This window comes from Chrysemys picta, chromosome 2 (assembly GCF_011386835.1).
Source record: "Chrysemys picta bellii isolate R12L10 chromosome 2, ASM1138683v2, whole genome shotgun sequence".
NCBI classification, from domain to species: Eukaryota; Metazoa; Chordata; order Testudines; family Emydidae; genus Chrysemys; species Chrysemys picta.
Window position 1 is genome coordinate 169,639,249 of NC_088792.1, and position 25,161 is coordinate 169,664,409.

At 40.4% G+C, this 25,161-nt stretch overlaps 1 protein-coding gene across 5 annotated transcripts in view; it reads left to right on the forward strand.

The window, feature by feature from the left end:
* ZCCHC2 (zinc finger CCHC-type containing 2) overlaps positions 1-25,161 on the forward strand; it is a 74,626-nt gene that overhangs the window by 12,679 nt on the left and 36,786 nt on the right. For 4 of the 5 annotated variants that reach the window (XM_024107313.3, XM_005300865.4, XM_005300864.5 and 1 more), the window contains exons 2-7: positions 3,716-3,824; positions 10,417-10,493; positions 13,013-13,084; positions 13,634-13,672; positions 19,801-19,913; positions 21,911-22,005. In XM_024107313.3, the coding sequence (XP_023963081.1) occupies positions 3,716-3,824; positions 10,417-10,493; positions 13,013-13,084; positions 13,634-13,672; positions 19,801-19,913; positions 21,911-22,005 (505 nt within the window). The remainder of the gene's footprint in view (positions 1-3,715; positions 3,825-10,416; positions 10,494-13,012; positions 13,085-13,633; positions 13,673-19,800; positions 19,914-21,910; positions 22,006-25,161) is intronic. The other variant, XM_005300866.5, reaches the window with a different exon arrangement.

Consider the following 25,161-nt stretch of genomic DNA (forward strand, 5'->3'; position numbering starts at 1 on the left):
TGAGAAATTGTTTTTTAAACAAGCTTTCAACTCCACATCTCTTTTCTATTCAAGAGATGTTAAAGCATTAAAAATCAAAACAATACAAGCTAATTCTTCAAATAGCTGTACTTCAAGAGGAAGAGAGCAAACTGTCAGATTTAGGTCTTAAGTATGCCTCAGGTTAGACTGTATTAAGGGAGTATGTTGTAGTATATTTTGTCACAAATTTTAATATGTGAATATCTTTGGTCTGACATGTAAGCAGAAAGCCAGTTCCTGCTCTTTTATTAGGTCAATTTTAGAAAACACTGTTAAATGCAGAAAGTCCAGCTTTCTAAAATGAATTGTGCTATAGATTTTTTTTTTCACTAAAGCTCATGGTTTTAAAGTAATGGGAGACTATTTTATTATAAGAAACAACATATTAGACAGCTCTTCCAAAATGTTAATATAGCGTCATTCTGCTGCATGAGGTAGAGCTAACTTTTGTATCTACTTTTTGTATCTGGCGAGGCATTTGGCTATAGCTTAAACAGGGCCTAGTTAGTAATTTTCAGGCAGCTGCATTGATCTTTTGAAAGTTGGGTCCAGGACTTTGGTTTGATCACAGTAAGAAGGCACTTCCACTTCTGCCAAAACACATGCTAAAAATAGTTCAAATAGCTTGTTCAACTGCATCCATAGTTCTTGCCCTACCAATTTCACAGCTGTGAAGGACTATGAAATAAGCCCTTCCCTGTGAAATCTGATCTCCCCCGGCTGCTGGGAGCACCCCAGTGCGGGGGCTCCTAGCTGCAAGTCCCGGTTGGGCTAGGGAGGGAGAGGATTTGTCCTTCCTCTGCACAGCTGCTCTCGCTCTCGGGGGGATCAGACCCACCTCAGAGTGCCTGCCTCCCCACTGCTGTAGGAAGCTCCAGCCCCAGAGGTTCCTACAGCTGGAGGAGATTTGTGGAGGTGGGTCGGATATTCCCCTGCTCTTAACTGTGAGTCCCTGCTGGGATGGGGAGGGACAGGATAGCTGGGGGGTGGGTGGGAGGAGATCAGACCCACTTTTTGGGTTGGGACCCCCAGGGTTACAACACTGTGAAATTTCAGATGTAAACAGCTGAAAACGTAAAATTGACTAATTAAAAAACCCTCTAGCTGTGAAATTGATCAAAATGGACTGAATTTGGTAGGGCCCTATCCATAGTATAACTTGCTTTTGTGGGTTGCTGTAAAGTGAACAAAAACTTGATAATCTAGTGTCTGGAGGCTAACAGTTCTCTGATCTGATAGAATAATATGAGACCAGGAATTCAAATTCTAGCACATTACCTCTTTCTGCTTGTAGTTGAAGTAGCTTGACCTCCATCAAAAGTTAGATCTGGTGTTATGTATGGCTGTCCATCGTATCCAATGATGTCATGGCATATTTGACAAACCACCTCCATTTTACTGGAGTAGGGAAGAGGTCTGTCTCAAAATTCTTCTAATTGTAGAAAAATTGCAAATAGTAAAGCTGTTAAAATGCCAATTAGTTCAAATACTGATATTGTGTTCAGAATTTTTTTAAAACACCCATTTCAGCCTGCTGAGGTTTAATCAGACGAATGGGCTAAGGATTGCAGCTGAATGATTAAGCATCTGTGCAAAGCATTTTAATGTTCAGAAGACACAATTTTTTTCCTATTAATAGGGAAGTCATAAGTTTGAAAACTGAGATGTTCCTCAAAGCGTAATGAAGCCCACCAAAAACAGTCCAAATGCAACAAGGGTGCATTGGTTTAAAAAAAACACTTTGAGTTTCTGGGCCTCTTACATTCTGTGCAAGACAGGAGGAGGGATGCCTATGGTGGCTTTAAGCCTCCTTTGTGCTTTTCTGATTCTGGACTGCTTAGCAGCCCTTCACATTACTGACAGCCATGGGGGGCCTATCTGAGTTACAGCAGCTTGTCCCTGTCTTCTTGTGGGCCGTGGCACTGCATGGAACTTTGCTTTTGCCCTACCCCTGACATGTCTCCTGTTGCAATATGCGTGAATGGGTCCTCACAAGACCACTTTGTGTTTTGGGCAAATCCTCTTCTGGATGACTCTAGCGTTTTTAATACTCATTTATACCACTGTGGTCCTTTCTGCCTGCATAAAGAGGCCATGGCAGGGGTGAGCATCTTGCTCTTTGTATACATAATGCATATAAAACTCTGAAATTTGTAGTGGGAGATTTCATTGTTTGCCTCTGACCAAAGGTGAAGGCTGAAGGGAACATTTCATATGATTCTGCACACCTATTTTCCCTTGCCTGTTGTACATTCAAATCTCCATATTTGATCTTCACTCTCTGCTCTCTGCTTATCTGAAGTGGTGGTAACATACCTTAGGAGGTCTTTATTTTGACAACTGTAAAGAAAGCCCCAGTCAAACAGATTTTGAGTGTGATCCGTATCCTATGCATTTGAAAACATGTGGCTTTGGGGATATGTGTAAAATCAGAACTGGAGATGGAAAGTAATTCTATTTAGCAGGAATTCAGTCTGCAGGGATAAAGGTGCAGAGGTAGCAGCATCCAGGCTTGGGGGTAGGGGAAAAATATCTTGTGAATAATCCGCATTTCAAAGCTACTTACAGCTGATCACTCACTCTTCTGACTTTTCTGTCTGAATGGCAATTGGAGTGCAACTCTGAATATTAATATCAGTTCAGCATGTTGGGCTTTAACACAATGCATCTTTGGTTCCCTTAAAATGTATTCTGGAGTTGAATTCCCAGGTACCTCACTTCCAATATCTCAAAATATAAGAAAGCTATCTCAGGATTTTGTAAAAAGCTTACCCTGATAGGGGTCAACATGTTGCTTCCACCAGGAGCACAAGTACAGTTAAGAACACATTTAAAAAAAAAAATCATGCGAATGGCCCTTCCAGAGCTTTTCTGAAGTATTTCTATTCCAGTAAGCTGCTTTTATCCAAGAACAAATTGAAAAGACAAAACGTGTATATATTGACTTATGATGTGCATGACAACAGATACTCAAACTTCTATGCTACAGTGAAATGGCCAATCTCAAACTCACTGCACAGTCTTTCCAGATGCCATACTTGACATTTGATAGTCCCTTTGTTCAGTTCACTTGCCCTAGTTACTGTGTTACCGGAGGCATACAGGTGCTTTATCTCCTAGTTTTAGGATGACTTGGGCAACTGAGCTGTATATATATATTTTAGTAGCAGAATCATAGCAAAGTAGTATGTGGGGGTGTTTATACACTTGCATTTGAGTATGTTCAGAATTAAGTGAACAAATTAGCATTAACCATAGCAGCAGATTTAAGTAGCCTATCACTTATAGTAATTATTACATTTGCCAAAGTGGTTTTTTTTTTTTTTAAGAGACTAATGATCTTCAGTGCCTAACTTGAGACACTTTAAAGGAATCTGACTTTCAGAGGCTATGCGGACAGCACTTTATTTAAAAAGCAAAAAGTTCCTTTGAAAATATCTCATGTTGACCACCTGGAAAATTAAAGTACACTATCACTAGTCACTTAAAGTCTTAGTCTTTGTCAATAGCATGTACTGTGCAGCTGTAGGAAAAAATAAATTGCTTGCTTACTTGGTTGCGTTTTTCTGTTAACAGCAACCTCTCAGATTGACAAAATTTGGCCTGCATAATTTCAGGTGATGGGGGTTTTTGTTTTTTGAGAATATACATTGTTTGAAGGAACTTCCCCCCTATTTTTTCTTTCCCCATATAGAATGACTTTTCCCATAATGACTGCATGCCAAGTAATGAGAACAGTTTGGATCACACCACACCACCTCATGATGGACTTTCGATGGCCTCTCATAGACCTCAGCGGGAAGGTATGTAAATAAAATTCTGTTTAGAAGTTTTTGATATTCTTTGCAGGTTAAATTTAACCTAGTGTTACAGGACTCCTATGTCTTACTCCTCACTCAGCTGAGGAATTGACTGCTCCCTAAGTGCAGCTGCTTCTGGACCACCTACACAGCACTCTCCAATCTGGTATGAGCAGAATGACAGGATTGTATAATTCTAGTTAGTTACTTACTGCTAATATCAGAATGGATAGAGATTAATTGCAGGTGGGTCAAGAAATAAGCTTCCCCCTGAAGCAGAGATGATTTATGGGGAGGAGGAAAATAAACTTAACATAACTGACTTTATCCACAGTATTGGTTGCTATAGTGATGCAAAACATTTTGTGAATTAAGATGTCGATACTGTGAAGTAGTGAATTGGTGTTGCTTGCTTGGTTCACTCTTCTTACCTAAGACTCATAGACTTTAAGGTCAGAAGGGACCATCACGATCATTTAATATGGGGGTGGCCAAACTGTGGTTCACGAGCCGCATGCTGCTCTTTTAAAGGTAAAGTGCAGCTCACAGAGCCTCACCCCACCCCGCCATTCTCCACCTATCAGACTCGGGTGGAGCTTGGGGCTTCTGCCCTGCAGTGGGGTGGTGGGTCCAGTGGCTTCTGCTCAGTGGGGTGGTGGGTCTAAGGGCTTCAGCTCTTGCAGGAGGAACCTGGCTAAATAAGTCAAGCTCTTGGAGTCCCCTCTCGTAAGGTAGGTTTTCCATTCTGTCGATCATCCTTGTGGCCCTTTTCTGCATCTGTTCCAGTTTGAATTCATTTTTCCTTAAACATGGGAGACCAGAATTGCATACATATTCCAGATCAGGTCTCACCTAGTGCCTTGTATAACTTACAAATGTAGATTTTTTTATTATTATTTATTATCATCTGCACTTAAACAAACTGTAAAACTTTTTAGAGCCTACAAGTCCACTCACTCTCCTACTTGGTCAGCTAAGACAAACAATTTTGTTTACATTTGTGGGAGATAATGCTGCCTGCTTCTTGTTTACAATGTCCCCTGAAAGTGAGAACAGGCATTCACATGGCACTTTTGTAGCTGGCATTGCAAAGTAAATAAGTTTTACGTTGTTTTATGTATGAGTGCAGTTATGTTTAAAAAAAAATCTACATTTAAGTTGCACTTTCAGGATAGAGATTGCACTACAGTACTTGAATTAGCTGAATTGAAAAATACTATTTCTTTTGTTTATCTTTTTTACAGTCAAAATACTTGTAATCAAAAATAATATAAAGCAAGCACTGTACACTTTGTATTCTGTTGTAATTGAAATCAGTATATTTGAAAATGTAGAAAACATCCAAAAAGATTTAAATAAATGGTATTCTATTGTTTAACAGTGCGATTAAATCTGCTATTAATCATGACTATTTTTTAATCCTGTGATTAATCGCGATTAATTTTTTTAATTGTTTGACAGCCCTTCTACTTTTCTCTTTCAAAATTTGTTTCAAGACCTTGCATATAATTAAGGTCAAACTAATAGTTCTGTAGTATTCTGGTTCACTCCTCTTCTCTCTCTCTTCCCACCCCCACCACTTAAAAATAGGAACTATATTGGCAATTCTCCAGTCATGGAGGTAACGCGCTCTCTCTCACACACACACAGATTTCTTAAAAATCCTTGCTATTGGTCTTGCAATTTCATGTTCCAGTTCCTTTAATATTCTCGAATAGAAATTATCCGTGCGCCGCTCCTGCGAATGCCCCCCGCCCCCCATTTAGTCCCATTAAGTTGTTTGTTTTGACTTCCACCTAAAATGTGGTAATTTCTTCTTCCATATTCTTGTTCAGTAGCCCCCCTACCATTACCCTTATTAAAAACTGAGGCAAAGTATTTGTTTTAGATGTTGGGCCATTCCTACATGATTTTTAATCTCCACCCCATCCTCAGCGCTTAGCGGTCCCACTGCTTCTTTGATTGTTTTCTTCTTTGTATGGCTATAGAACCTATTGCTGTTTTTTAATTTCCTTTGCAAGGTCCAACGCTACTTGGCTTTTGGCATTTGTCACTTTCTGATCTCCAATAGGTACCTTTCCCTACTGATCCATCCCATCTTCCATTCCTTGTAGGCTGTCTGCTTTGGTAAAAATAACCTGTTAAAGATGCTTGGTCTGGAACCTTTCCCTATGAATTTTTTTCCCCTTGCTTGGGATGCAGGCTTCAGTAATGCTAAGCCTCCTCCACATTTGGATAGCCCTTTTTAAATCAAGGACTCTAGTTGCTGATCTATTTTTGTTTCTTTCCATCTGGTTTAAACTGAATGAGCTCACTTGAACCAAGGTTGTCCCCTACAACCAGTTCTTCTGTGAGGTCCTCATTACTCACCAATACCAAATCTAAAATGGCATTCCCCCTTGTTGGTTCAGAAACTATTTGAAGAAATCTGTCAGCTATCACATCCAGGAAAATCTGGGCCCTACTATTATTAGTAGCACTTGTCCTCCAATCTATATCTGGGAAGTTAATATTCCATAATCACACAATTCTCAGTACTGTTTATTTCAAGCCAGCTGTAAAATATATTTGTGTTCCTATATGTATAACTCAAAAGGCAAAGCAACACTGCGAGATGGGGTAATTAGACTGTAGGGAAGTTGAGTTTGGAGGAAAGAACTGAGGCATAACTATCTTCGTATTACAAAAACATCTCAGAAGTCCTGTCTTGAGTTTGAAGCACCATTGTGCTAACCACTGTAAGTGGTTAGAAATTGACTGGGAAAACAAGAGATTTTAGCTTCTAGACTTGGTTCTGGTACGTGATTTGATTTTAGCTAAGTGTTAAAACAATGTTTAGAATGATGGTAAGCTGTATGCACACATGCATACTAAGTTGACATTCAGCATGAATATGTATTGTGTACAGTATGAGTCTGAGCTATATATGAGCCATTATTATCTTAGCCAGTGTTACTTAATTTAACCAGACGACCAATCCATCCACTTACTTAAACTCTTAAAAACACTGACTCTGGAAGAAAAGTCTGTTTAAAAACATAAATAAAAAAGCAACGTAGGAAATTACAAAACTAAGTCTTTTATTTCAGAAACACTTCGAGGCTGCTGAGAGGTAACTACAATGTCATCAATCAGAGCACTAACAATCTAGAGCAGGGGTTAGCAACATTTCAGAAGTGGTGTGCCATGTCTTCATTTATTCACTCTAATTTAAGGTTTCGCATGCCAGTAATATATTAACGTTTTTAGAGGGTCTCTTTCTATAAGTCTATAATATATAACTAAACTATTGTATGTAAAGTAAATAAGGTTTTTAAATGTTTAAGAAACTTCATTTAAAATGAAGAGCCCCCCAGACCGGTGGCCAGGACCCGGCAATGTAAATGCCACTGAGAATCAGCTCGCGTGCCGCCTTTGGCACGCATGCCATAGGTTGCCTACCCGTGATCTAGAGCATTGAAAAACAAGAAAATGACTAGTAAAGGACATTACACATCTTACACTACCTACCTAGTACATGCATAATAGTTATTCCTCAAATATTATAAATATTTCAACACAAGTCTTAAATAGCCTAAAATAAAATAGTATTAATCTTGAAAAAGAAACTATCATAAATGTGCACACATAGTTAGGATCAGCCTCAAATACTAGTCAGCATACACTTTCCCTATTAAATAAACGTATGGTGAAATGTCATAACTACATGTACATCATTATCAAATGATTGTAAGAATGTAAACCAAGAATTCTTCTGTCTGTATGCAAACGTTAATTGGTATTTCCCATTTAACAATACCTCTTAAGGAACCTCCCATGGGCCAGACTCAAGGTATTATGCAGTGCATGTTTCTTATAATTAAAAAACAATGCATTTGTTAACATAGATAGTTGAAGACTTTGCAAGGTTAACTGTTCCGTTATCTTTAAGTTCTTAAGGTTAAAGTGACCGCTGTAGTAGACTTAACTTTTGAAACTTTTTTGTTTAATATTTGGGCTAACTTAAATGTCTACGTATTGGTGGGTAGGGTCACTTTTTTCCTCTTTTTGTTACTTTGAAAACAAGTTGCTCTCACAATTTAAAAAAAAAAAACACAAACTGGGAAGTGACATTTAAAATTCCTAGCTATAAAGGATACTCTGTTTATGGTTTGGAAACTAAGTATTTCAGGAGTTGTGGGATTATAGGATTTCAGGTTTGTGTTGTTTGTGGTGTTGCTTGTTCCAGTTTATCCAAGATTCAGTTACTAATTTAGCTGTTTCAGTCTGGAACTGGCATGTACAAATTGATGTCTAACCTACTGAAACTTTTAAGTTTAAATGCAGTATGAGCAGAAGCTGTACAAGTTATATACGGTGATAATATTGCAGCTGATTTAGCAAGAATGAATAACTCTATTCTAATGGATATATGCAAGGAGGTTAATTAAGATTCCTTATCTCTGAATTACCTCACATTTTAACAATTTCAAGCTTAATTTTTCAGTAATGAAATAACAAGCTTACTACTTAATTAATAAATAAAGTGAACAGAACGATAAGGAGAGAATCTCCTGCAGACAAAATTGCTTTTGCATGATGTACAAAAGATCCATGTCTTTCTTTCCTTCGAGGTCGCTGATACAAATGCTAATGTTGTGACCTTACTTAACTTACGAGGTCTGTCAAGATCAGCCCAGGGTTGTAAGGAAATGAATTCTTTATATTGATGCATTCTTGGGGCATGTCACGCTACAGCCCTAAATCACTTTTGTTAGGTCAACTTACAGCCAGGGCAGTAATTACTGATGTCTCCACTACCCTCCTTTTTTTGTCAGTGGTGCGCATCCTCACTAGAAGCGCTTCCACCAACTGAAGAGAGGCAGTGTGGGAGCTCTCACCTCTGCACTGCTTCATGCTGGGAACCCAGTTGCCGCCTGGGCTTCTCACCTCCCAGAATAGAGCTGTCAAATTGACAAGACATCCGCTGTTGGATAACGCAGTGTCTATACCAGGGTTCGGCAACCTTTCAGAAGTGGTGTGCCAAGTCTTCATTTATTCACACGGTTTTAAAGTTTTGCATGCCAGTAATACATTTTAACGTTTTTAGAAGTTCTTTCTATAAGTCTGTAATATATAACTAAACAATTGTATGTTAAAAAAAAAATTTTTTAAATGTTTAAGAAGCTTCACTTAAAATTAAATTAAAATGCAGAGGCCCCCCTCCTGGATCAGTGGCCCAGGACCTGGGCACTGTGAGTGCCACTGAAAACCAGCTCGCATGCCGCCTTTGGCATGCCTCACGTGGAGGTGGAGTACAGGTCTGTCTCTCATCTTACGCGGGGGTTCCGTTCCGCGGTTAGTGCGTAAAGCGAAAACCACATATAGTCAAAATACATTGAGTTCAGTGGCGGGCGGAATCGCCCACACTACAGGTAAAAATTGTTATTTTTCTTTTTTTTTGCCAACCGCGTAAAGCTGAAATCACACCTGTTAAATGCGCGTAAGATGCGACAGCCCTGTAGTTATGTCAGTGTAGAAGGGCACTCTACATCGGCTGGATGAGGCTGTAGTGTGTATACTGACATCATTAGGTTGATGTAAACTGCCTTACGTCGACCTAATTGTAGCATAGACCAGGCCTTAGAGAAACCAGATAAGAGGAGCCTCTCAACTTCATAACAGCTTTCATATAGGATCTTTCTTACAAGTTACATCCTGAAAAACATTGATTCAGGTTTTGAGTGGTATTTGAAGACTACAACACCAAATCTCCATAACAAGTATCAGCAAGGGGTGCCCCCTTTTTTCCAGGTGTGGGAGACCATGTGGAGGGTTCAGAGGGTGTATAGAGCCTGTAGCTCACCCTCTCCAATGCAATGTAGTGAAACTGCCCTGGCCTGTTACTGGGTCTGTCTGAATGGTCTGGGTGCTGGGACTATTATTCTCAGTCTCTTGAGCTCTTTTTCAGTAATTCATTCTGCATATGAACAAGTTCAAAAACTGCCAATATTAATAATATAGTACTTCTGTCTTCCAGTAGTCTCACCATCATTCCCCCTCCCCCTTTTTCTGTTCATTGATTTGTTCATGCTGCCATACGTCTATCAGTATTCTACATGTTACCTCACTTCTCACTTTCACTTACAAACTCTGGCCTTCTGTGTAGTGGACCCTATTTCTTGACTCCTGCAAAATGGGACTGCAAGGCACAGGAGTTGACTGTTTTCAGTTGGCTGCACTGAAACCTTTTGCTATAAATGCATGATTTAATTTACAATGTTATTTTAAGGCTTTCTCTTCACTGATAGTAATTACTGTATTGGCTGTGTAAGGTTTTATGCCCATATCTCTAATATTGTGTAATACATCTGGACAGAAATACACAAAATGGTGGCAATCAGTATTGAGAATCTGGTTTTGAAGCGTGGCTTTCAGACCAGAGAAACTTACTTCCTTGAGCAGCAGGACCATGGGCTTCTGCTCCTATTTGCCCAAGAAAGAGTAACTGGCAGTGAGGGTGCATGATTCTCTGACGTGTTGATGCTGTCATAACAGATAAATAAATTTTCAAACCAGACCTGTACCCAGTACAACAAATTGTTTTTTCTTTCAGCTGTACACATTGAGAAGATAACACTGAAAGGAGTACCAAGAAAAAGGGCTGATAAACATTTGGAGTACACCTTCAAAGTAAGCAAATAACAGCTGGCTTTTAAAAGTACATCTTTTTAATATGAAGTTAACACGGCTTAGGGATATAAAAATTGTTTTTAAAGTACTAGTGTTAGTGAGATTTCTCTGCCCACTGGTTCTTTTAGAATAGTAGACACCACTTTAAGATACATGCTGTTTTACTCCTTCATTAAGGTATGGCGCAAATGCTGCCTGTACTGCCAGGCCTGAGGTGTGAAGACACAACATACTGAGCACCAGTTAGGCCTCTTCTAAACGTTGTGTGTGTGTGTGTGTGTGTTACTCCAGAGTGATGATATGCCTGAACATGTTGTAGAACATGTTAATTTAGAATTTAGTCTACAAAATGTAGAACACACTGCAGATGCACAGGCTGTTGTCATTGAAGCAAACTTAACTGTCAAAGTGGCTCTCTGAGAACAACCAGAAACTTGGGTTATGTCTATATTTCAGCTGGGAGCAAGTCTCCCTGCCCAGTAGACAGACTTGTACTCGCTCTACTTGAGTTAGCATGCTAAAAATAGTAGGTTGGACATTGCGGCATGGGCAGCTGCTTAAGCTAGCCACCAGAATCCAACTCTGTCTACCCCTCTGGATCTGAGCTCGGATAGCTAGACCAAACCACTGCCCATGCCACAATATCCACACCAGCGGTCGGCCCCACCATGTTGTGCGACGGACATTTGACAAAATTACTGTACTTAGTGATGGACGTCATTCAGTTTTTTAAAAAAATTACTGTGGACCTCAGCATTTTTACTGCAGAGACTTGTGTCCATGTACAGACACGTTACAGACCCCTGCACCCACTGCTACTTCTAACACACTAGCTTGAGCAAAGTTAACAGTTGGAGGCATGCTCCCATCTGCAGCATAGACATACCCTTTAGACAACCATCTCCAGCCATCGCATAATCATTTAATTAGTGACACAAATGTGAATAACTCAAAGGTGTTTCAGAGAGCCAGTCTGCAGATTGTCGTGATAGCAGTCTTGAAATCCCACATGAAGTAGGAAGGGAGCAGAGACTTGCTGGAAAGCATTTAAGTGAGTTTTTCCAGCTCTACTTCTGTTGTACTCTTAGGGTGGAGAATAGCTCCTTCTCCAGCACATCTGGGAACCCAAACAACTAGATCTCCTCTATTCAACTTTTTCCTTTTGCTACTTTTGGTTGAGGGTTTGAGCCTTGTAAGTTCTTCTCTACCCTTCAATAAATATGAGGTTCTAGAAACTGTCATCCTCCACAATCATAGCAGCTTACAAGCTCTCCAGGATCTGGGTTGAAAATGGTAGTGGTTAGATCTACTCAGCTACTGCTAAATACCCTCTTATTTTGAGCTATCAGCTCCACTTCCTGGTATATAAGTTAGGTCTGAAGCTAGAAAACTGAGCCACTTAGCAGAGGAGGGGGAAATAATTACTTTTTAAGTGAAGAGTAAATTATATGGAGGCTTTATTTTGCTGTTCACGTATTGGGCTAGTGCAGCAAAGCCGGGAGAAGCACTGATATAATGTATAAACACGTACCAGAATATGGAGTCTACTCTAATTTCATAACACTTTTTTGATGCAAATGTTTGCAATACTTATTGCATCCTACATCCATCTCTTGTACAACTTTTTAAACATTAACTCTGTAACTTTGAGATAGCTAAGTATATCATTTTACAGTTAGAGTAACTGAACAGAGGTTTTGACTTGCCCAACTAGGAGTGGTGGAACTAAACTTTGTATGCCTCACTTGGAATCCTCTTTTCTAAAGAAACTGTGTGGTTTACTGGGCTCATGTCTGGTACTGGGAGCCAGTAATTACTGAGCACTAATACTGCTTCTTCTAGTAATTTAGTTTCTCACACACTCTGGAGATGATTGATTTATTGGTGCTTGTTCCTCCAGAAATAATGTCTGAGTTGTCTTTTAGACTCAGGGATCTCAACCTTTTTCTTTCCGAGGCCCCCCCCCCCCCCCAACATGCTGTAAAAACTCCATGGCCCACCTGTGCCACAGCAACTGGTTTTCTGCATATAAAAAGGAGGGCCAGCATTAGGGGGTAGTAAGAAGGGCAATTGCATGGGGCCCCCATGCCACATGGCCCCGCAAAGCTAAGTTGCTCAGGCTTTGGCTTCAGCCCCAGGTCACAGAACTCAGGGTCCTGGCTTTCAGCCCGATGCAGTGGGGCTTCGACTTTCTGTCCTGGGCACCAGTGAGTCTAACGCTGGCCCTGCTTGGAGGACTCCCTGAAACAACCTGTTTACAACCCCCCAGTGGGACCCGGACCCCTGGTTGAGAGCCACTGTTTTAGAGGATATCCAAAGTTAATAGTCTCCTTTTGAAAGTGTGGCCCTTACTATCTATATTTTGCCAAAATGGATATTAATACTTAATTGCAGTGGGTATTTGTATACCATCTTGAAATGGACAGTGCTGTAGATGTACTAAACATATTTAAATAGTATAATGCAAGGAAAGAAACATGATGTAACTTTCCTTTTCTTCTTCTCTCCCTTCCGATCAGGTAACCTGGTCTGATCTTTCCGTCACATGTGTAACAAAAACACATCAGGAGCTGCAGGAGTTCCTACTAAAAGTATGTATTCAAGTGTAAGCAACCTACAAGCAGAGTACTGTACATCACACTACCATTTCATGGGATAGGGCACTACTAGATGATGATTTTGGCTCTTGAGCTTCAATGACAGAAGCTTGAGAATATTGCCAGACTTTTGGCTTTCAGGAAAGCACTGATTGAATGAACACCAATGCATGTTAGACATTCTATTTAAAGGAATGTATATTGTATGGTGATCGATTCCTTTCCAAAGTATGTTGACCATCCTTCTGCCCAAGCAGGACTAGAAGATTTGGTTCTTGATAAGAACCAAAGGATGAGATTCCTTGGTTGGCAGGAGATGGTAGTTTGAGATGGGAGACAACCCTTCCTACCCTTTTGGTTCTAATTGAGCTATCATAAAACTGTAAGGCTGGCTTTCTTTATGCTCCCAGTGGAGCTTGGAGCTAACACTGGACATGGCTACATGGATGCTAACATGTTAGTACTGCTCTAGGAAAATAACTTAATTACTGGTGCAAAGCCAAGAATACCAAACTTCTTACAATTTTCTACTTGGTGTTGTAGAGACAAATGCAGTCCCCTTCCCTGAGGAGCTCACAAAATGTGAGTAAACTAGCAGATATTTGTGCTGTATGTCCATTATGTCTTGTAAAATGGGTTAAAACAGTACTATCATCCTAGCTACTGTGGTCTTGCATCCATTCCTCAGTGGCTATTCTTGGGTTGTGCCTACCCTAGGGAATCTTTCTTTACCTCTCCCAATGATTCAGAGCGTTAATGAGAGCTTGGCTCGAATAGCTTCTGGTGTCACTATTACCCTGTTAACTAAACTGTGGCAAATGTAACTTTATACAAAGAGCATCTTGATGGACCCCAGTGCATATGAATTATCAGTGTTTGCAGCTTTGCTACTCTAAAAGGGGAATAAGATTTAAGTTCATATTGGAAAACCCTTCTTGCTCAGTATACAATTCCAGACTTTTTTTGAATGTTATATACTTTTTTTCATTTGGGAGACTTCTAGATCTGTGAGAGCTTTGAAGGGTTCGAAGGGCTTGTCTACATTACCCATGGGATCGACCCAGTGGGGCTCGATTTATCGTGTCTAATCTAGACACAATAAATTGACTGCCGACCATGCTTAAGACACCTTTCTCAGCTTTCTAGTAACCTCTCAAGTGCTAAGAAGCCTAGCCAGACTTCTGTTCATGTCTGCTTCCAGGTGCAGAGCTAAGCCTAGAGATTTAGCCATTAAGAATCCAGCAGGTATGAATTTAGTTGAAGTATGTATGACCCTAATCCAGACTGGCTGCACAATGTGGTACAAATGATTGGCCAGCACCATAATGGTAAAATACTGTGACTAACAAATAGGGAGGGATCCACACCAGATGACTCTGCAAAGAGGCAGTGGGTCTCTGAAAGTAGTGAGGCATAGGATAGCTGTAATGATATTACACTACCTAATAGGGATGAGCAACATCCTGGTAGACTAATTCAGCCAGAATCTGTGGTACCAGTATGATCCCTGAAAGTCAGTTGCAAAATGGATATTTTTCTGGTGGGAACACATCTGTCTGATAGTTACAAGAAGACACAATACCAATGACCGAGGTTCTGTTCTAGGCCAGATGAAGATGTTAGTGACTTCAGATGCTTTTCTGCTGAATTGGGGAACAGATCTCCTCTATTGCCTCTCTTCTATCCTTCTGATACCAAGTATGTGGAATAAAGTCTGGCAAGAAAGGGCACTGTTTTTAGTGGTTTCTATTGTTCTGTTGGTGCAATTCCCAATAACCGTGTGACTGTGCAGTTTTACTAGTAAGTAACTTTCATATACACATACTCAGGCTGCTGCTTTTGTATTTGATACCTCTTTTGATGAAAGTCATCTTGCCCCTAGAGCAGTTCAGAGACAGATGAGTGATTACGAGCATGGAAAAATCCTTGCATGAAGGATTCCCAGTCTTCCTTACATTAGAAAGACAAATGGGGGATATGATAAAAAGTATATAAAACCTACAGTAGAACCTCAGGGTTACAAACACAGAGATACAAACTGACCAGTCAGCCACACACCTCATTTGGAACCAGTCAGGCACCGGAGACCAAAAAAAGCAAATACTGTACAGGCCTGTGTTCAACATAAACTACTAAAAAGGGAAATATTTTAATTTTTTTTGACAAGATAAGGAAACTTTCTGTGCTTGTTTCATTTAAAATACTTATAAGCAGCCTTTTTCTTCTGCATAGTAAAATTTCAAAGCTGTATTAAGTCAATGTTAAATTTTGAAAGAACCATAAAATTTTGTTCAAAGTTTTGAAAAATTTCCATTCCCAAGGTGTTCGTAACTCTGAGGTTCTACTGTATACTATAGAGTAGGTAGGTAGAGAGCTTCTGTTCTACCCTCATAGTGCAAGAATAATTGGACATTGAGTGAAACCGATGAAAGGAATTAGACTCGCAGGATGTTGCTGAGGTCAAGAAGTTAGCATAATTTACAGAAGGATTCAACATTTGTATGGCTAACGCAAACACAGTTTGTTAAATTCTGAAAGGGATAACTGGATAAGCATGCGGTCTGGTAGGTAGTCATTCTCCAAGTAGTAGGTACAGTGAAACCCAGCTATAACACAATAATTGGGGTTCAAAAAATTCGATCGCGAGAAATGCGGGTTTACGAAAATTTACCATTTCAAGCCGGTCAGTTTGTCTTTTTTTAAAAAAAAAAACACAAGTTATCCCAGCATGCTTTAAACACAAAAGTAGTAATTTAATTACATGTACATGAAAGAAACATGTGAAATCGACTATACTAATCATAGCGCAGAGTGCAAAGTCAATCTGGTTGCATGACTCCATAACTTTAAATTTCATCACTTCTTAAAAAAGCTTTCTAGTGTGGTCTGCTTATTTGCTGCGGACTGTTGGCTTCTAGCAAAGTCAAGAATGCTTCTGAGTTGGAGGATTTGGACGCTGTCCACGTCTTGAGTTTCCAGCCACCTCAAACTAGCTTCTAGGTGCTTTACTGCCTCGGACACTTTTGGTGGGGGAGTTGAGGTGTCGTTGTTGTCATTGGCGCCACTGGTTTCGGGCTCTAGGGGTGCAGCTTCATTCTTCACGCTGATATTTGCAACAATTTCGTCATCTGAAATGTGTTCATATGGGGCAGATGTCATCTGCTGAAAACCGGTTGAGGATATCGTGATTGTGCTCATATTCTGAATGCTTCTTCAGCTAAACGTACATCGTCTTCAATGAATCTTGTAAATTCAGGCTCGTCGTCATTACCATCATCGTGTGTAGATGACGGAAAAGCTGGACGAAGACCCTTTATCCAGCATCGTTCAATGCAACGTGCAGAGATAGCATTCCAGGCTTTCCCGCCGAGGTGACAGACTTCTTTCAAGTTGAGTAGTGCCAGTGATGTGTCGATGGAGGAGTTGTTATCCGCTACCATCCGCTTGATCATTTCGCGACGATAGTTTTGTCTTGGTCCAGTGGCTGGATTTCTGACATAGTATTCTTCGGGAGAGAAGAGACTTTAACCTTGCTGTCACGACTGACCAGATTTTCTGCTGGGGGGTGGGCATGGCAATTATCCAGCAGGAGGGGAGCTTTTTCCTCCTGCTTGAGTTTTCGCAAATGAGCCCGAACGGCTGGCACAAAAGTTCTATAGAACCAGTCTTTCAATATGGAGCTATTATCCATACATTCTTGCTGTTGGAGTATTCAAAGGGAAGGGCCTTCATATTAACACGCTGAAAACATCTGGGAGACCTCGCTTTTCCGATCATCAGAAGTCTAACTTTGTGGCTGCTAGACTTTTTGACGTAAAACAAGAGTGACTCGGTCCTTCCTCTGCTTAAAGCCTTCTCATTTGTGACTATCAGTCCTGGTTGCAAGGGTGGGATCGGGTAACCTTTTAAAGCATAAACCAGTCTCGTTGCACTTGTAAACTTGATCGGCTGTGTGGCACCTTCCTCCAGCAACTTTTTAAGCTCAGTTGGGTAGGAATCGGCAGCCTCTTTATCAGCTGAGCGGATTTCCCCAGACACGAGAACTTGGCTTATAGTGTGCCTTTTCTTGAATCTGTCCAGCCAGCTATTACTTGCCTTAAATTTGGATTCATTTCCATTGATAAGGCGATCAAATTTCTCTGAGCTTTCAGAATAGGGCTGAAATGGGACCTCCTTCTGAGCGAGCCTTGACAAACATTGGTACAAGGCTGAATCTAGGCTTTCGTCATTAGCAAACTTGACCTTTTTATGCTGTAAACCAGTTTCCTCTTCAAGAATGCAGGGTAGCTACGGAGCTTTTCTTCTTTTTTTCACACTTGCAGAGTGGATTCTAATTCCTAGATCTCTAGCAAGCTGAGTTTGTTTGCCCTTCTTTAGTAGATCCAGGGCGCCCAATTTCTCTTGGGCAGAAAACGACTTGCGTTTGCAAACTGGCGTATCCATAACGGTAAAATATTTTTTAAAATATAGGAAATTAATAACAAGTTCATAGGCAAACACCATACACATGTACAACCCAAACTAAGTGCAATGGGCCTGCAGTGGCCACGAGTCGCTTTATCCTATAAGACCGGAAGAACGCGGTTTATTTATAAATGTTGTAAAAAAAGCATTCCGGCAAAATGCGAACAGTATTACGGCCTTAAAGGGGAGCCAACTTATGATCGCATCATATCCGAATTCGCATTATCACGGGGTGCGTTATTGCGAGGTTTGACTGTATTAGATGAGACCTTAGTGAGGACAGTCTGTCCTGTATCTACATGCTGCAGGGTTTCTTGCATCTAGGTTTGGCTTCTATCAGATAGGACATTGGAATAAATAGGCCATGGATTTAATGCTCTCCTATGTTACCTAGACTAGTAGTCTTCAACACTCACTCCAAAGTTTCTGGAGAAACTCATTTAAAAGGTTCTAGACTGTTCAGTTGTTGAAGTCTAGAAGAAAATGTTCACTCCATCAGTTAGGCAGGCAGTTCAAGAGGGAATTTTGCTCAAACAACAAGCCAAGATGAGCCGTTTCAAGATTTCCACTCTTCAAGGTAGCAGAAAAAGAAGCTCTGCTTCCAGAGGGAAATGAAGCTGAGCCAAGGCTGCATCTGCAATCTCCATCTCAAACTGCTACATGAGTCACTCACTTTAGTGGCCCAAGAAAGCATCATGGGGAAATTTCACCATTTTGCTCATCTAGGCACCTCTACAGTGTCTGGTAGGGGAATCTTATTAATTCCACAGGGCTACTCTGTGGAATAGAAATACCCTATTTAGGACAGATTAATTCAGTCCCCTTCATTACAACAAACCCCATAAAGCAAAGGACTATTCAGGGTCATTCTAATACTTCCATTTCTTCTTAGAAAGATCCCATTAACTGAATCTCCATGAGAACTTGCAGTATATTCAAATCTGTGCATCCCCACATGTCTCATGATGATTGACTTAGGTATGTTTTGAAAATTTTACTAAGTCCTCTTTGATCCAAATTCACTTTTTACATAATGGTTTCAAAGCAGGCACTTCAAGAATGCAGGTCTTGACCATTTAAACTGTCTTATTTAAGATGGCATCCCTGGATACATGAACATATATCAAGATTTTTGTGCTGTGGAGCTCTGCAAGCCTTCCCCAGTTCATAGATTTCCATTCTGGTCTAAGACATTCCTACTTTCAACACTTGATTTGAGTTTAAAGTTCGTATTTTCTGTGGTCAAAATCTCTTCTCATTACCACGAATATAGCACCAAGTCTCTCTGTATCTTAAAAACCAAACACTTATATAACATAAGCTCTTATGAAAACACCTAGTCCTAGAGCTGAAGACGGGCACTCTACTCACACTTTACTTAGGAATATTATATTCATGAGTCTTCATGTTTCCTCTGCTTCCACTAGCTGCTATGGTCTAATCCATGAGACCAGTGCCCACTTCATGAAGTGGGGAGTAAAAAAACTCCTACGTCTGAAATTTGCCACTTTCTTTTTTCTATGCCTTCGTTACTCTTTGTGTGGGATGTTAATTTGCAGGTTTTTATTTCAAAATTCTGATTCTGTGTCAAGTTTTGTAAGTTGCTACCTAGCAGTTGCGCACATTGCATTAAATATGAGGTACCAATAGTTCTTCATGCGCTGCAAGAAATTCTTAATTCCTGGCCAGTGAATAACATGCAGTTCCCAGCTAGCACGCTGACTTCAGTCTCTTCAAATATGCTGAAGGATGCTGCTGACAGACAACTGCTTCTTTGTAAACTATATAACCTATTGATCATAACTGATTGTCACTAGATGTTAAAAGGTGCAGTATTGCTATTCAGTTAAATTTTGGAAATTGACATTGGACTGCTAGCATTTCTCAAATAAAAATTCAATAACATTATCTTTTTTTTTAGACATTTTTTATTAGAATCTCATCTCATGCTTTCATATTACAGCACATCATTTCGAAGCTTTAGTGTAAAAAATGTTAACATTTTTATCTCCAACTAAATTGGAACATCTAAATAGCCTCGGACACTTTAGTATTCACAGTTCTCTAACAAATTGTTTTGCTATTAACTGTGGCACACACTTCTAGAGCAATGAGATTTGTTTTAAAAGTAGCAAATCCAAGCTCAGTGCTGCTAAGTAAGGAGTATAATTGCATGTATAAAGAGTACTGTTATCAAGACTTTGATTATGAAAGTGCATAACTCATATTTGGAACCCTTTCACCAGCTTCCAAAGGAACTGTCTTCTGAAGCGTTTGACAAGACCATTTTACGGGCACTAAATCAGGGTTTCCAGAAGAAGGAAGAACGGCGGCACCCAGATCTAGAGCCAATAATAAGGTAACCAGCTGAGCAGACAAATTATTTTCTTTGAAAAAAAACCACCTAAGTCAATTAAGCTGTCAGCAGCATGGCATTCTGTGACAAGAAGCCCAGAGCCTCTGAGAAACTCTTCAGAAAAGTAATATAAGATATGAGTCATGTGGAAACATGTTGCAACTTATTCTGTCCAGTTTCTCTTCATTTCCTTGTCTTTTTTTTTTTTTTTCACTCCCCTCCTCCCCTTAACTTTGAAGAAAAGAAAATGGATTCCTCTTTTCCAGGTCAAATGAGCATTTCCTTCCCTCAACCAGTGTTCAGTCTTTTTTTTCCCCATTGAACCTATTTTCTATGCTTTCTTCCCTCCTTCTTTTTTGAATATGTACTGCAGAATGAAACTTCATTCCAAAATCTCTAGTGGCTACCAGACTCAATCCATTTACTTTAGTGGGAATTAAATGGGCTCATGGAGCAGAGTATTTACAGGCAAAATGGACTGGCAGTGGCTAAGTGAAACAGCAACTGTTTATCTTTGAGAGCCTGGTATTCAACTGAGACACTCTTAGGAAGATACTCTTAATAATTAGCTGCTTTACTCAAGAAAATGCTTGTCTTGAGATAACATTTGATAGCGTTCTATCCAGGGATCAGATCTCCATTGTATTAGGAGCTGTACAAACACTATAGGAAGACAGTACCCCAAAGGGCTAATAGTTTCATGTAAGATAGGAGGCGCAATGAGTGACAAACAAGATGGCTTGGAAGAGAATGGATAAGGATAGTATCATGTGAATATGGAATTCGGTAGGCTAGCTATATGTAGAATTTGATAGTCCCAAATAATCCAAATCCAAATTGATTTTAATAGAAATTCCAAGACACACACACACTCTCTCTCTCTCTCTCTCTCTCTCTCTCTCTCTCTCTCTCTCTCTCTCTCTCTCTCTCTCTCTCTAAAATAGAGTTCAGGTTGGAGAGTACGTATCTTTAAGGCTAATAGCATGACACGGAGGCTGTAATGCATGATTATGAAAGAATTACAAAGCCAGGAAATTCTGCTAAGGTTACACTTAAAAGAAATCCAAACATGTTATGGTATGGAAATGTGGTTAAGATACCCAAACATTAACTGTCCTGTGATGCCATGCATTAACCATATAATTATGGCATTGTGGTTTTTGTAGTTCCAGGTTAGATTAAACGGACTTCTTTTTTTCCCCTCGTGGTGTCACTGCAGGACAGAGTTAATTTTTTGTTTGTTTTAAATGTAACACAACTTGACGTTTTTCAGCAATGGAAAGCATAGTTTTCTGGAAAATGGAACTGGGTAATACTCTTCAGCAAGCAAAAACTGGAATTTAGGCTGGATTTTCAAAGTACTTGATGTTAGCCTAAACCTTCTCCTATTTGAAGGCTCATGGGCTTTGTCGCTGACTCAATGAGAGCAGATTTAGATGAACACAGAGTGCTTTTGACAATCCAGTCCTTTTTCATGTTTACCTCCAAGAATATTCAGACTACTACTCTAACTTATTTCCATAGACCAATTTAAATCTACATGTAAAAGAATAAATTGACTGGATTTTGATAGCATCTTGTGCTCAGTTTCAAAAAAATTTAAGATGCTGGAGCACAAATTCCATGGTCTGGTAGCCCCAAGTCTTATGAATGTTACAGGTTATTTCAGTTGGTTAAAAAGTTCAAGCTAGTCTGAGACCAAAAATGTGGAATTTAAAAAAAAATTCTATATGAATAGATGTTTTTAGATGAACATTGAGACTTCTTTACAAGTCGTAGTTGGTTTTGCTTTTAACTATTCCTTTGCAAGGTCTGTACTCTTAACAATACAGTACTAGCTCAAAGACAAAGATGAACTTTTTTATATTGTCTACACCAAATTAAGTGTTAATGAAAACTCAACTTTAAGTTTCATGGTTAATTTAGGATGGTTTTAAATGACTTATGGTTTTACGTTAAAAAACAATGTCTTAAAGTAACTGAGAACTCTTTTATTTCAGGCAGCTATTTTCAAATATGTCACAGGCTTTTCTGCAGAGTCAGAGAGTGTACAACTTCTTCCAGTCAATTTCATCAGAATCTTTGCACACTCACAGTAAGAAATTTCTAAATATTCTTTTGTATAATATGAAGCTAAGACTTTCTTTCTGCCCAAGTTATTTTATCCTTTTTATGAACTTTGTATCCATTGCAGAAGTGACTATTCACTGGCCCCCCTCTCGAGAATACAAATCTAGAATGAGACTGTGAAGATACTATAGAATATTCTTTGCTTTCTTTGAGTTTCTAGCAAAGGGGCAGGTAAACTTTCTGGCCTGAGGGCCACATCAGGTTTCCGAAATTGTATGGAGGGCTGGTTAGGGGAGGCTGTGCCTCCCCAATGGCCCAGCCCCTGCCCCCTATCTGACCCCCACCTCCATTCCCTGGATCCCTCACCCTGACTGCCCCTATCCAACCCCTCCTCTCCTTTCTGACTGCCCCCCCCCCGGGCCCCTGCCCCCATTCAGTCACCCTTTCTCCCTGACTGCCCCTGGAACCTCTGCCCCTTGCCGCCCCATCCCCTGACCACCACCCCAAACTCCCCTGCCCTCTATCCAACCCCCCCGCTCCCTGCCCCTTAACGCGCTGCCTGGAGCACCAATGACTGGCGGCACTACAGCCGCACCGCCAAGAGTACCAGTACAAGCAGCCGTGCCGCCCGCTGGAGCCAGCCACACCACCGTGCAGCACAGAGCACTGGGTCAGGCCGCAGCTCTGCAAAAGCCCCACCACCCAGAGCATCGAGCCGGCAGTGCAGTGAGCTGCGGGTAAGGGGGAACAGTGAAGAAGGGGCCAGGGACTAGGCCAGGAGCTCGGGGACCAGGCAGGAGGGTCCCGCAGGCCGGATGTGGCCTGCAGGCTGTAGTTTGCCCACCTCTGTTCTAGTAGGCTGGCAACAATTAGTGTGTGCAGGAATTTGGGGATTCCTGATTTTTGGGTACTCCATAGAATCTCACTTATTTATGGCCTGGCTTCACCTCAAACAAGAGGACCACTGGACCAATTCCCAAAATTGAATCAGACTTTTTTCTTTTGGATCATATCAGTCAATGGTTGATCCTGCCTTTTGAGAGGGAAATCTTTTTTCCTCCCATGCTAGTATGCAAACTAGTGCATAGTGTGTAAGCCGGGGTAGACAACCTATGGCACGCGTCCCGAAGGTGGCACGCGAGCTGATTTTCCATGGCACTCACACTGTCCGAGTCCTAGCCACCAGTCAGGAGGGGCTCTGCATTTTAATTTAATTTTAAATGAAGCTTTTAAAACATTTTAAAAACCTTATTTACTTTACATACAACAATAGTTTAGTTATATAGTATAAACTTATAGAAAGAGGCCTTCTAAAAAGGTTAAAATGTATGACTGGCACGCGAAACCTTAAATTAGAGTGAATAAATGAAGACTCGGAACACCACTTCTGAAAGGTTGCCGACCCCTGGTGTAGGCTTTTTGCCTGTGCAGACATTTCCATATATTTGTAGAGACTGATTAAAGGACTGCAAGACACAAACGGAAAATATTAACTTATTGTGAATTATTATTATTAATTTGTACATAATCATCTTTACTACCCTCCCTGAAGCCTTCTGTAACAAGGGTATCATGTTTATCAGCCCTGTAAAGTGAATGACAAACACCTTCATAGACTTCGAACAAAATATTTATGGATTCAACTGGGCTGACTTCAGATCAGCTAGTTTCTTACCTCTCTTCCTCATGTTTTGCTAGATGCCTCAATGCTGGATGTTTCAGTGCTTAAAGTAGGATTTGCACCAACTGTGTAAATGTTTGGGCAAATTGATCTCCAAAAGATATTGGATCTTGTCCAGAGTCTCTTTTGGGCTCCTACCCCGACAAACGTCCATCTTGCAGTTGATTTCCCTGGTGGGAAATCTGTTATGCAGCATAAGTTGGTCATGCAGCCTTCACTTTGTCCCCTGGTGCAAATTCATTAGAGTACAGCCTAATAATATGATCACGCCTTTTTCCAAAGGACACCCTGCTGCATTCAGTGCACAGGGTGGACCAGGTTTGCATGGTGGTGGTTGGGGGTCTAGACTACTGCCTCAGTTGTTGCAGAAGTTTGAAGTTAAGTTGCAAATGAGGCAGGGTACCCCAGGAAGCAAAAGGTTAGTCTTGTAGTTTAAGCAGTTGAGTGCCACTCTGAAGAAGTGAATTCTATCTCTCTTCCATAGTTCCTGTGTTATGCTGGGCAAATTACATAAACCAAAATTTACTGGTGACCGTTTGTTTTCTGGGTACCCTATTTTGGACATCTGTGCTTTGACTTGCAGAAGTGCTGATTATTTGCAACTGAAATCAGTAGTTGTGCTTTGAACATCTGAAATGCTATAATAAAATTAGTGGACACCTTTGACAATCTTGGTCTGAATCTCTGCCTTAGACACTCACTCCATAGTTGGGTAACTGAATACCTTGCATCACAGGGCTGTTTTGAAGATAAACTAATGTTTGTGAAGCACTCCTATGTAACAGGGATAAACACCATAAAGTCCATGAGGAAATTTTAATAAATTTGCATTCAAGGCAAGTTTTGAAAGATGTGCAGTAAATAAGGCTTAGGGCCATGCATAGAGGGTAAAGATATTGAATGGCTAACCATTCAGTGAGCAGTCATCCATACTGCCTGGGCACCAGCACTGAGATGATCTACTAGCTCTCAGTCCTCGTTCCCAGTGTCACAGTAACCCCCTCCCAGCAGACTGGAGAAGCACCTGCAGCAAAAGACCTACTCAGTCCCAGCCTGGATTGTGCTTTGGGGGTAAAGCATGCTCAATATCGACAGTGTTCAGGAAAATTTTGTTGCCACTTCCCATAAGCCTCTAATCCACATGTACAAACTGTTTCCAAAGACTTACAGTTCAGTCAAATGTTCATGGATTTTTCTGGACAGGAAAAAACAATGATTCCAGAGCAAAAGGCAACCTCAAGGCAGATATCTGGTATAGAAAATTTTAGCCCAGGTGGTTGGCTTGGCCATTATAAGTAACTGCAAATTAGATCTTGCAGTGGAAAGTATTAGGCAAACTTAACTATAGTTAATGCCACACCACTTTCACCTATAATTGTGAAAGGATTAAGAAATAACTCTAAACTTGCAAAAATGCATTTTAACCCATTTCAAAGAGATTTTAAAGTAGTTTGTTTAACCATCTTCAAACAATCTCAAACAGTTAAAACTGCCCCATAG